Here is a 13983-nt window from a genome sequence, read left to right on the forward strand (position 1 = left end):
TCACTCAATTTGTAAATACATACAGTACATATACTTAGAGCCAATGCCTACATTTATACATTCTTGGGATTTGAAACCTAATGTTTTGGGGGACGTAAAAGGATTGTCAGTAGGTAATTCTCCTATCCTTTTCAAACCTAGAGTCAGAAATAACAACAATAAGTAGGAGTAGTGGCTATCAAAGAGGGATATAGCACATTAAGATGCTACCTACCTGAAAAATGTCAGAAAAGAAAGGTCATCAGGGTTTGCAGTTCTTATTCATGGTTACTTCAGTTACACCTTAGTCTCTTTTTCCTCTTCAAAAATCTCCTTCATTAACACAGAGCTGGGTCCTGTCTTTGCTCTAGGTATCATTACTATGGGATTGGCATCAAAGAGAGCAGTGCATATTACCACTCCGTTTATTCTGGAAAAGGCTTGACAAGGTAGAGTTACACCATCTTCAAGACAAATTCTCTGTGTTTCTTTAAATATGCATGATACCTATTGAATAAAATGACTTCTTAATTTTCCTTATCAAAATGTTTCCATTTAAGCATCGGACCTTAATGTCCACTTTGTAAGGATGATTATATAATCTAGATTCCTGGGCAAATTATATAACTTGTCATAATTAGTGAGAAATTAATTGTGTACTAGGTGTTCCAGAGAGATGAAGAGGAGAAATCAAGCAAGCAGAACTGTTTTTAAATTAGTATTTACTAATAAAGCAAAGTCTATTTTCAGGTTGGATTCAATAAAATAAAGGCAGTAAATGTAAATATAATTTTTTTTCTGAGACAACCTGTTTTAAAGATCTATGGGCTTCACTAGCACCTTACCAAGATAGAAAGTTTATTGTAAGAATCTCTAATCACATATACTTTGACCATGATCTTACCTTACGAAGGTGAAACTACTGACCTGTTTGGGTTTCTATGAAAGGTAAAACATGAATGAAAATAAGCAGCACATTGCTCTAAGCCACTGTTAACTATCATGGGGATATTAGTAAGTGAGGTTACATCTAATGAAGCCAATGATAACACATCATTCGTTTTTTAAACTGAAACTCAGAATAACTAGATCTGTATCCGAGATTGCCTTGTGGTATAATTTACCAGTAACTGCTCTTAGCTCTTAAAAGAAGAAATTATTTTTAAAAGTAAAGTATCTTGTGGAAAAAAAATGTTTAGTCACTGAGTCATACTAAGATAAATTTAGATATTACAAGGAACATAAGGCTGCTTACTAGCCACCACCCCACTATAAAATGTAAATATAGTCTGGAACACACACACATGTTTAATAGCGAGTGTCCTTTACTTGTCTCAAATCTCACCTGACTTTTAAAAATATTATTCATTTTACTTTTTTTCTAAAGAACTTATTTTGTTTTAGTAAGTTGAGAAAGCTGCTTGAGTTCTTTTAAAAAATCAAATTTCTCCAGCTTATTTCCCTAATCATGGTATGAAATTACTGCTTCTTTAGGTTGTCTACATATCACTGAATGCTATAGCTGTAATTTTGTTTGAACTGAACTAATGGAAAATGTTCTAATTATTTAAGGTTTTCTGGAAGCAAGCTAAAGAATGAGGTAAGAATTCTTTTCATCTCGATTTTACATCTGCTATAATATGTCTCACAAGCTGAGCAATACATGTTAATTATTCTCTTTGGCAAATGTAGAAATAAATGTTATTGATTAGGAATCCCTTGACAAAGGACTTCAGATACAGCTCAGTTAGATTTGTGACAACAAATGAATCTTTGCCTGGATCTACCAAACAACTTTCAGTTAACCTAGAAGAGATACATTTTTAATTATCTTTACCTAATATCAGATACTTACAAGACTGTAAAAAAAAAAAAAGACTATCATTTATCCAGAAAGTTTTCACTTAAATATAAACAAAAAGCTTAAGCTGAGGATATGGAAAGAATTGGTCTTTGGACTCTACCCATTTAGACAAAACATTTATTAGTTATCAAGGAGCCGAAATGCTATGCTACACTATGGTTTGTTTTACTACCTTGTGTACACACACATACACACACACGCACACACACGTACACACGTGTATACAATCTTTCTCCCTAGGCTTCCTCTCCACCCCCTCCTTCAAGAACAGACTTTATCTAAATGAGTTAGACTACCATCAGGGACTGCATGGCTAATTAGACACATGATAAGGCCTTCATTATCCTCAAGTTAACTAATCATTAAGAAGAGATGCTGCCAAGCTAAGGGCACATGACCATGTGTTGTGTAGTAAATCTGGACCTGAGGTAAAGTGTAACTCCATTAGTTTGGTGAAATGATGCAAGCATATTTTAAGAAATAATATGAGGCCCCCAACCCACTAAATGGCCAATTTCTTTCCACCAGTGCTTTTAATACAGTTAATGGCTAATTACATAATAAAAATCCTCCAGATTGCTCTTTTTATCAATGAAATAATAGCTCTTTATTAGATAAACAATTGTGAAACTGCAAAAATATTGACTTAGAGATACACTTTGGTTGAGTAAAGTTTATGTCAATAGGGAATTTAAATAATTTCTCTCAGGTGTTCTTTCTACTAGTTTGATGAGGTTGGTGTTATTAGCAAGCCCTCATCTGATAAATGGCAAGCCTTGTTTCATGGAACAAAAGAAAAATATTTCTCAGGTCTACTTTTTCCTTCTTAGAAGAGGATGCTACAAATGCTGTTGTAGATTTTATTACTAAAATTAAAATAAAATATTCTGATTAAACTCTATAGCCTAACCATTTTCTGTGGATACCTGAAGGCAATAATAGTGTACCATTACTTTGATGATTATAGAAATTAACACAACTAAGAGCTTTCTAAAGGCTCAGAACTACTCTAAATATGTTTAAAATGATAATAAAATATTTTCATAACGCAATTGAAATTTTTTAAAAATTATTTTCTTTGGGAGGCCAAGGTGGGTGGATCACTTGAGCCCAGGAGTTCAAGACCAGCCGGGCCAACATAGTAAAATGCTGTCTCTACTAAAAATACAAAAAATTAGTTGGGCATGGTGGTACACGCCTGTAATCCCAGCTACTCAGGAGACTGAGGCAGCAGAATCGCTTGAGCCCAAGAGGTGGGGAGGTTGCAGTGAGCCATGATTGTGCCACTGTACTCTAGCCTAGGCAACAGTGTGAGACCCTGTCTCAAAAAAAAAATTGTATTTAGGGTGACCAACCATCATTGGTGTGCTCAGACACAAGATTTTCAGTGCAAATCTTCATATACATCAGTTCATTTGAACATTCATAACTGTGAGGTATGGTGTCAGCATATTTACAGCTAAGAAAAATGAGGCTGAGAGATGTATTTGCTTTTCTAAGAGGTCAGAAAAAGATCCTATTTTTTTTAAACCCATGGTGAAGATATTAATTAACAGATATATGATATTACAGGTACTAGGGGACAAAATGGTGAATGAAGAGATTTGGTCCTGCCCTTCCAGAGCTTTACAGTATAGCAGGAAAGTATATCTTGAACAAGTAATTATAAGAAATTCTAAAGGGTGTCATGGGAGTAACTAGGTTTAGGGAGTTAAGGACATTCTTCACAGGAAGTGATATTAAGGAAATAACTGAGAATATAGTGGTAGTTTGGAGGAGGAGTGGAGTAGGGGAAGAGGGAAGAAGAGTGGTTAAGACAGATGGAATAGCATAGTCCAGGGTTTCTCAGCCTCCATACTATGGAAATTGTGGTTCACACAATAATGTTTATGGAATATATCAAGTATATTGTAGAATGCTTAGTAGTATCACAGCATCTCTGGCCTCTACCCATTACATTCCAGTAGCAGGCCCCCACCCCCTTGTCGTGACAACCAAAATGTCTCTGACATTGCCAAATGTCAACACTGGCATATGTGAAGGCAAGCAGAGGTGCATCACATTGTAGAAAAAATAAAAAAAAATTATGCATACCATAGTATAGAATGAGGTAGAGAGTAAAATAATAGGTAGAGGCTGGATTGTGTGTAGTCTCATTAGGTTAAGAATTCTGTAATGGGAAGCCACTAAAGGAGAGTTACGCCATCAGACTTGTGTTTTACAAAACTCATTCTGACCATGACATGGAGAATACATTAGAAGAGTGTAAGGCAGGAATCCAGTAGATCCATTGGAGGCTATCTGGATAGTCTGTGTAAGAGAAGATAGGGACTAGAATAGTAACCCTAGGGATGGAGAGAAGTAACAGATTTTAGTTGGGAAATATTGAAGGAGAAGCAGGTAGAAAGAGTAAAAAGATAATGGGTTTAATTTGGGACTTGTCATATTTGATGTGTTTGTGAAACATTTAACACAAATTTTAAGTGGGCAGTTGGATACATGTGATTGGAAAAGAGGACTTCGAGATTTAGTTTGATGGTGATTGAAGCCATGGTAATGGATAAAAACACTTAGGGAAAAAAATGAATGAGAAGACAAGAGGTTACCAAAAAACAGTTGTGAAAAATGAGAGGAAGAGCGTCAGTGAGATAATAGAGGAGAGTCTAGAGTGGTAAGAAAAGAAGGAGGAGAATACAGTGTCGCAGGAGTCAGGAGAAAAAAATGCTCCCTACGGAAAGGAATGCTCAGATGGTGCTGAAAAGTCATCAAGATAAGGAGTGGAAAGGATCCATGGAATTAGTTAAGTGGAGATAACTAATGATTTCAGGGAGAGCCTTTTCAGTGGTGAGCTGGGGTTTGGTTTGTGAAATGAGTGGGAAGTAGCATTGAATGTAGAACATTTAGTCAAGTTCAGGGTGATAACTGGAAAAGGACTTGGGATTTGGGATTTTTCTGGTTTTGTTTTTGAGACAGAGTCTCTCACTCTGTCACCCAGGATGGTGTGCAGTGGCACAATCTTGACTCACCGCAGCCTTAACCTTCTGGGCTCAAGTGATCCTCCCACCTCAGCTTCCCAAGTAGCTGGGACTACAGGCACACACCACCACACCCAGCTAATTTTTTGGAATTTAGTTTTGAAAGATGATTAGACTAATGTCTAATGCTAATAAAACAGATACAGTAAAGAGTGAAGACTGAAAATATTAAAGAAAGGAAAGTTGAGAGCACAAGGTCACTGAGGAGGTCAGATTAGAGGAATTGGCACTAGAGAGGAGGAGCAGTGCTTCCATGAAAACTAGAAAGAGAAAGGGGAAGTTCGGATGCAAGCAGATTTGTAGATTTTTTTGGCAGAAAGTTGTGGTAGCTTCTGTTTGGTAGTTTTGCATTTCTCTCAGGAATGGTAGTGTAGGTCATGTGCTGTGGCAAAAGTCAGGGAAAGAAAGTAGGAGTTTGAGGAACTTAAAAGAAAGTCCTAGCTATTCTTAAGCAGGTTTCCTAGAGAGAATGTAGCCCTAATGCCCTAAGACACCCACTGAATATAAGGAATAAACTCTTTTATGCATGAGTGTTTAGAATGGTATTGATTAAGCACCATCCTTGAGAGAATTGACAAAATGGTTGTTCAAATCATTTTCTGTAGGACTTAATTTTCTCACAGATTTATTGAGATAGGTAGCAACAGTCTTTGTGGAAGACAAGAAAGGTAGAAGATTGTAAAATTCTGGTATGAGCCAGAAGAAATGCAAAATATTCAGGAGCAGTTATAATAAGAGAAGCACACCGCCTTTTTGGAAAAAAAAGTACAGGTGTAAAAGAAAACTACAAATGAAATGACATACCATGTGCCTGGATAGGAATGCTAGATTATAAATACTCCAATTCTTCCTAAATTAATTTAGACATTTTATATTCTAATGAAAATTTGAGTGGGTGATTAATTTTTGGAGATGAATATGGTTACGAGCTTAATCTAGAAGAATATACAGGAAGTAATAGTTAAGAGAAATGTAAACAAGAAGAGTGAAAAGGGAATTTGTCTGCCACATATCAAAATATTATGACATTATGAGACTGAGTCAACTGTAGATGGAACAAATCTGCAGCAGAGATAGGGTACCTGACAAAAGACCCTAGTATTTATAAGGTTTTAGCATATGACCAAGGAGAAATTACAACAAATGAAGAAAGAAAATATTTCTCTGTGTCCTTTTTGGAGAAAGGTGGAGTACTATATAAATAAAATTATTCAGGGGATAATGTTAGAAAAATTGACTATTTTGCAAAAAAATTTCTATACCTCACAACTTAACAACTTATGTGAATTTCATATAAACAATTAAATATAAAAATAATACTTACGAGGAAATATATATATCTACCCACGTCTGGAAGGAGTTATTCACTTTCTAAGTATAAAAGAAGTTTAAGAAATTTCATAGGAAAAAGAAAAACATAGAGTTGGAAACTTCTTCATATCAAAAGCATCATATACAAAATTTGAAGTCAAAGGAAAAACTGGGGGAAATACCTTCAACAAATACGACAATAAAATTATATCTGTAGTACATAAAAATCCTATAAAAATATGAAGAGCACAATAAGTAGTAGAAGATGTGAATAGATGATTCACAGGAGAAAGAAAAAGCTGATAAATGCATGAAGAAAGGATTACCAAATAAACAAAAATTAAGATAACATTTTACAATATGAAACTATCAAATATTTAAAAATTATTGTGAAGTTGGCGAAGGCAGAATGAGGTAACTCTTTCATATCTTGCTGAAGGCAGAATGAATTTTTGGAAAATGTTTGGAAGATCTTCACCAAGAGTCTTTAAAGTATTTATATCCTTTTCCTACTAATTCTACTTTTGTGTGGATTTTGTATCAATTTTTTTTTTTTTTTTTTTGAGATGGAGTCTCGCTCTGTCACCCAGGTTGGAGTACAGTGGCATGATCTCGGCTCATTACAACCTTTGTTTCCAGTGTTCAAGTGATTCTCCTACCTCAGCTTCCCGAGTAGCTGGGATTACAGGCGTGTGCTGCCACGCCTGGCTAATTTTTGTATTTTTAGTAGAGACGGGGTTTTGCCATGTTGGCCAGGTTGGACTCGAACTCCTGACCTCAGGTGATCTGCCCATCTTGGCCTTCCAAAGTGTTGGGATTACAGGCGTGAGCCACCACGCCTCCCAAAAATAGGAAATGAAGACAGAAAATTATGCACAAAATTTTTATTGATTACAGTGAAAAACCATATGTAACCTAAATGACTAATATCAAAGAAATGGTTACATAATTTATTGTACTTTTGTGTGGCTAAATATTATTTATTAAAAGCCTCTTTTAATGATATAGAGAAATGTTAATTATGAAAAACGGACACAAAAGCAAATATATGTAAAATATATAAAACATAACTGGATATTTATAAATTATATACAGTTGGTCCTTGGCTTAAAATGGTTTGACTTACAATTTTTTGACTTTGTGATGGTGTGAAAGGGGTATGCATTCAGTAGAAAATGTACTTCAAGTACCCATACAACCATTCTGCTTCTCACTTTCAATATAGTATTTAATAAATTACATGAGTTATTTAACACTTCATTGTAAAATAAGCTTTGTGTTAGATGATTTTGCCCTACTGTAACCTAATGTAAATGTTCCAAGCACATTTAAGGTAGGCTAGGCTAAGTTATAATGTTCAGTAAGTTGGGTATATTAAATGCATTTTTGACTTACAATATTTTCCAATTGTAATGGTTTTATTGGGATGTAACCCCATTGTAAATTGAGAAGCACTGAATGACAGATAATTAATATCTATTACTATGTTGTAAAATATGGTAGCTGCTAGCCACATGTGACTATTAATTAAGTAAAGTAAAAAATTTAGTTTATCAGTCACATTAGCTACATTTCAAGTGCCTAAGAGTTATATGTGGCTAGTGGTTAGTGTATTGGACAGGAAAGATACAGAACATTTCCATCATAACAGAAAGCTGTACTGGACAGCACGGTTCTAGAATATGTATAGAATTCAAGTCAATATGAAAAGACAACCCAACAGAAATATAGCAAAGTATATGAAGAAGCAATTAATTCAGGGTAAACAAAGAATGACTAACAGTGCTAGTTGGCATTCTGGTTGACTAGTGTCCATAACATATGTTGAATACCACCCCTTGCCAATAAAAAAATGCTCAATCTAAATATTAATTAGGGAAATGAAAATTAAAACCCTAATGTGTGATTGTCTCACAAATACTACATTAACAACAATTAAAATGTCTAAAGACACACTGTTGACAGGAATATGGACCAAAGGAACTCTCATATAGAGTGGAAGGGACAATACCTAGTGAAGTTGAAGATTTACACACTTTATGACTGCATTCCTAAAGAAACGTTCACATTGTGCACAAGGAGGTGTGTATGAGGATGTTCACTGCGACATGGTTTATAATTGCAGAATACTCGAAAATAATCTAAATGTTCATTATGATATAATGGGAAATAAGTTTTTATACATTTATACAATGGAGTGCTATACTGCTTTGGGTATGAGCGAATGAATGATGGTTATAATAATCAAATTAGGGTCGTCTCAAAAACCTAAAGTTGAGTGAAAAAAACATATTGAAAGTGCAAGGATACATACAGTATGGTACCAATTTTAAAGAACAAGATAATATTAAGAACATTTACATACTAGGTAAATTTTTTAATGTTTGAGTAGAAATGATCTAAACCAAGCCCAGAACATTATTTCTTGTGGGGGAAGAAAGGAATGAGATTAGGCAAAGCTGCTTTAGTATTGGAAATGTCTCATGTCTTAATCAGGATGGTAAGTGGGTATTTATTATTTTTTTCTCTGTATCTTTTAAAAAGTTTTAAATAGTTCAAAATATAAAAGCAAACAAAAACAACAACAGCAAAAAACAACAAAAACAAAATAAAAAACAGGAAAAAGATGTTAAGAGCAGTTACTACTCAGTATTAATAATTGTTATTGTTTTAAATTTTTTATTCATAAATGGAGTGGTTTAAATTTCAGAAATGTCTTAGAGGTTGTCTCAGAATCTGTTAATTCACAGGAATGAAACAAATGAACAAAACTTAATTATAATATTTTCTTCCCATCAAAGAAAGCTTTTCTTTTCCTGTGAGTCTTCTAGTGTGGGCCAAATTTTTGCTTCAAGCAGCTACTGAAGTTGACATTATTTCTTAGGGAATGGGTCCATTGATTTCATACACTTCTACCAGGAAGTTTCCTTGATAGCCTGAGTTTTCTTCTCTTTAACATCAACCATTCACAGCCAGTTGAACAACCTTGTACCAAGATAAATATCAAATCCTCTCTCCTTGGTATATGCTTTTCAAATATTTGTAGACTGTTATCATACTCTCCTTTGTCATCACTTAGCCAAGCTGTGCAGCTTAAGTCCTTTAATCTTTCCTCATAAATCAGACCCTCTTGCATTCTAGTCATATTTGTTTCTTTTCTGTAGGGTCCTTCTTGTTTTCTTTTAGAAATACAATTCTTAATAGTTCACCCAAGAGTACCAAAATTATCAGTTGAGAAAAAAAAAAAAAAAAAAAAACAACCCAGACCTCTGTAGCTGGCCTATGATCTGGCACCTCTTTTAGTACGATTGTAATAGCAAGCATATTAGTGAAATTAAAATGAGCGTATTTTACTATTTTAAAGATAATCACTCCTCCCTTTCTTTTTGTGTTACACTTACTGGATATTATTTGATTTATGCAATTTACATCATCTTTGTATCCAGTTGTTAACATATCCAAAACAAAATTAATTTTAAGGTTTTTTGGGGCCCTTTTGCCCCTTGTTGATGTTGCACATATTGCTAGCTTTGATTACACAAAACTATTATTTACCAATATGAGAGTTTTTAAAAGTATTAGAATTAAAGTTACATACTTTATTTCTTAATATGTGTTTCTTTAGCATGCTAACATTTTTTATTGGGAAATGTATTATTCACAACACCCATACTCACCCAAATACACAAACACATGCATAGAATTTTAAAAATAATCATAATTTGAAAACTCAAGCCCTTTCTCATAACTGAAAAGAGAGAAGTCCTCTGTGCACCCACTTCAATCACTTTTTCATTCCTACTTATCAGAAGTTACCACTCTCCAGAATACGGTGTTACTGTTTGTTTTTCTATAAAGTTTGCCACTTACAGATAGATCTCTCAACAACATATTGTTTATTATTTGCCCAGTTATATCCTACATAAAAAGAGGTTCCTTGTTTTCCCTGTGACTCTCTGCTTTCATTCAATGCTAGGTTTTGTGATTCTTTAATGCCAGTATATGAAGTTCTAATTTATTTGTACTCCTGTATAATATTCCATTGTAGGAAACTATCCCAATGCATTTATTCATTCCATTGTGGATGGGGCTTTTTTTTTTTTTTTTTTTTTTTTTTTTTTTTTTTTTTTTTTGCCTGAAAAACAATGGTGACACAAGCAGTTCTCCAGGTACACATCTATAGGAGTGGAATTCCAGGTCCTAAGATATACTCATCTTTAACTTTACTAGTAAAGCTGAAATTATTTTCCAGAGTGGTTGTATCAACTCCTGTCTCTCCAGCTGTGTGTGATCATTACTTTTGTACCTATTCTTACGCTTAGTATTAAATGACATTTTAGTTTTTGCCAGTCTTGTAGGTGTAAAATCGTGTCTGTGTTTTTTATTTGGAAATTGTTTTTAACAACTGATGAGCTAGAATGTATTTTTGGATTTTTATTGGCCAATTCTCTTCTGTGAAATGTTTGCTCAAATCATATCATTTTTTATTTTCAATTTTTAATCCTTAAAAGTTTTTTATATGTTCTGGATACTAATATCCTGTAAGTTATGTGTTGTAAATAACTTCTTCCTGTTAGTGACATGACTCAATACTCTATTGTATCTTTTGATGAAGATTTTTTTAATTTTATGGTTAGTGCTTTTTATATCTTGTTTTTTAAAAAGTTATGTGTATTCCAAGATTATAATAATATTCTCTATAAACTTGAAAGCATAAAGTTGCTCTGAACATTTAAGTTATTTCATTTGTAGTTGGTTTTTGTTCATATTTTTTATTGTGGTAAACTACATGTAAAATATACTATCTCAGCCATTTTTGAGTTTACAGTTTTGTGGTATTAAGTACATTGGTATCATTGTGTAACCATCACCACCAACCACCTTCAGAACTCTTTCATCTTGCAAGACTGAAACTCTCTACTCATTGAACAAAACTCCCATCTTCCCTCTACCATGTGCCTGGCCACTACCATTCTACTTTCTGTCTCTATGATTTCTACTACTCTAGAATCCTCTTTAAGTAGAATCATACAGTATTTGTCTTCTGGTGACTGACTTATTTCACTTACCATAATGTACTCAAGGTTCATCCATGTTGTAGCATATGTCAGAACATCATTCCCTTTTAAGGCTGAATGATATTCCATTGTATGTATATACAGTACCACATTTTGCTAATCCATTCATCTGTCGATGGACATGTGGCTTGCTTCCACGTTTAAGCTATACTGACTAATGCTGCTATGAATGTGGTTGTACAAATATCTCTTTGAGATCCTGCTATAATTTTTTTGGCTATATACCCAGAAGTAGAATTACTGGGTCATATAGTAATTCTATTTTTAATTTTGATTAAATTTTTTGATTAAATTTAATTATTAAAATTAAAATGTAATTTAATTAAAATTTTTAATTTAATTTTGCTATGTAAAACCAAACTGTTTTACATAGCAGCTGTACTAGGTTACATTCTCACCAACAATGCACAAGGATTCCAATTTTTTCACATCCTTGACAACATTTGTTATTTTTGCTGTGTGTATTTATGTGTGTTTTTGTGTTTATAGTAGCCATCCCAGTGGGTGTGATGTGGTATCTCATTTAGGGTTTGATCTGCATTTCCCTAATAATGGTAACATTGAGCATATTTTAATGCATTTGCTAGTCATTCATATATCTTCTCTGGAGAAGTGTATATCAAGTCCTTTGCCCAGTATGAATCCTTTTGTTTACTTTTATGTTGTTAAGTTTTAGGAGTTCTCAATATATTCTGTATATTAATCCCTTATGAAACATGATTTGCAAATATTTTCTCTCATTCCATACATTGCCTTTCTATTCTGATCATAGTGTCATGTACAGTTACATGCATAACTTTTATGAACAAAAGTGTTTCTTTTTTTGGGGGGGGGCAGAGTCTTACTCTGTCACCAGGCTGGAGTGCAGTGGTATAGTCTCGGCTCACTACAACCTCTGCCTCCCAGGTTCAAGCGATTCTCCTGCCTCAGCCTCTCAAGTAGCTGGGACTACAGGTGCGTGCCACCATGCCCAGCTAATTTTTGTATTTTTAGTAGAGATGGGGTTTCATCATGTTGGCCAGGATGGTCTCGATCTCTTGACCTCATGATCTGTCCACCTCAGCCTCCCAAAGTGCTGGCATTATAGGCACGAGCCTTTTTTATGAAGTACAATTTGTCTATTTTTTGTTGTTGCCTGTGTTTTAGTGTCATATACAAAATTTTTTTTCCAAATCACATGTCATGAATCTTTTACTCTATGTTTCCTTCTAAAATTTTTATAGTTTTAGCTCCTACATTTAGATATTTGATTCATTTTTGGTTAATTTTTGTATATGGTGTTAGGTAAAGGTCTGACTTTATTCCTTTGAATGTGGACATCCAGTTTTCCCAGCACCCTGTGTTAATAGGACTGTTCTTTCCCTATTGAATGGTTTGGCACCCCTATCAAAAATTATTTTACCATATCTATGAGAGTTTGTTACTGGCCTCTCTATTCTATTCCATTGGTCTCTGTGTCTGTCTTCATGACAGTACCATATTGTTTTGATTACTGTAACTTTATAGTACGTTTTGAAATCAGGAAGTCTTCTCTGACTTTGCTCTTCATTTTCAAGATTGTTTGGCTACCCAGGGTCCCTTGAGATTCCACAGATATTTTTAGGATGGATTTTTCTTTTTCTGAAAAAACTGTCACTAGAATTGCATTGAATCTATATCTCACTCTAGGCAGTATTGCTATCTTTTTTTTTTTTTTTTTTGAGACGGAGTCTCGCTCTGTCGCCCAGGCTGGAGTGCAGTGGCCAGATCTCAGCTCACTGCAAGCTCCGCTTCCCAGGTTTACACCATTCTCCTGCCTCAGCCTCCCGAGTAGCTGGGACTACAGGCGCCCGCCACCTCGCCCGGCTAGTTTTTTGTATTTTTTTCAGTAGAGACGGGGTTTCACCATGTTGGCCAGGATGGTCTCGATCTCCTGACCTCGTGATCCACCTGTCTTGGCCTCCCAAAGTGCTGGGATTACAGGCTTGAGCCACCGCACCCGGCCTAGTATTGCTATCTTAAATATTAATTCTTCTAATCCATGAGAATAGAATGTTTGTTTATTTATTTATGTCTTCTTTAATTTCTTTCAGCTCTTTTATGTAGTTTTTATTGTACAAGTCTTTCACTTCCTTGGTCAAATTAGTTTTAAAGTATTTTATTCTTTATGATGCTATTGTAGATGAAATTGTTTTCTTAATTTTATTTTCAGGCTGTTCACTATTAGTGAATAGAAATGCAACTAGTTTTTGCATGCTGACTTTGAATCCTGCTACTTTGTTGAATCCATTTATTAGTTGTGTGTGTGTGTGTGTGTGTGTCATTTTTAGGGTTTTCTACATATAAAATTATATCATCTGTGAATAGAGATTTTTTACTTCTTCCTTTTCAATTTGGATGCCTTGTTTTTTTAATTTTAATTTTCTGTTTGCCTAGCTACTCTAGCTAAGACTTCTAGTACCATGTTGAGTAGAAGTGATGAAAGCAGACTTGCTTTGTTCCTGATCTTAGAGGAAAAGCTTTTGGTTTTTCACCATTAAGTATGATGTTTTCTATAGACTTTTCATAAATAACTTTTATTATATTGAGGTGGTTTTTCTATATGGCTGGTTTGTTGAGTATTATTATCATGAAAGGATATGGAATTTTTTCAAATACTTTTTCTGTACCTAATGAGATTATCATTTTTTTATTCCATTAATGTGATGTAATACATTTATTGATTTTTATATATTGA

At 34.2% G+C, this 13983-nt stretch overlaps 1 protein-coding gene across 1 annotated transcript in view; it reads left to right on the forward strand.

Moving 5' to 3' along the window:
• The window catches only part of LOC105465482 (regulatory factor X6), a 56078-nt gene that overhangs the window by 16855 nt on the left and 25240 nt on the right, over window positions 1-13983 (forward strand). The window contains exons 5-6 of the mRNA XM_011713930.2: window positions 351-428; window positions 1552-1579. Of these exons, the coding sequence (XP_011712232.2) occupies window positions 351-428; window positions 1552-1579 (106 nt within the window). The remainder of the gene's footprint in view (window positions 1-350; window positions 429-1551; window positions 1580-13983) is intronic.

Source organism: Macaca nemestrina, chromosome 5 (genome assembly GCF_043159975.1).
Source record: "Macaca nemestrina isolate mMacNem1 chromosome 5, mMacNem.hap1, whole genome shotgun sequence".
NCBI lineage: Eukaryota > Metazoa > Chordata > Mammalia > Primates > Cercopithecidae > Macaca > Macaca nemestrina.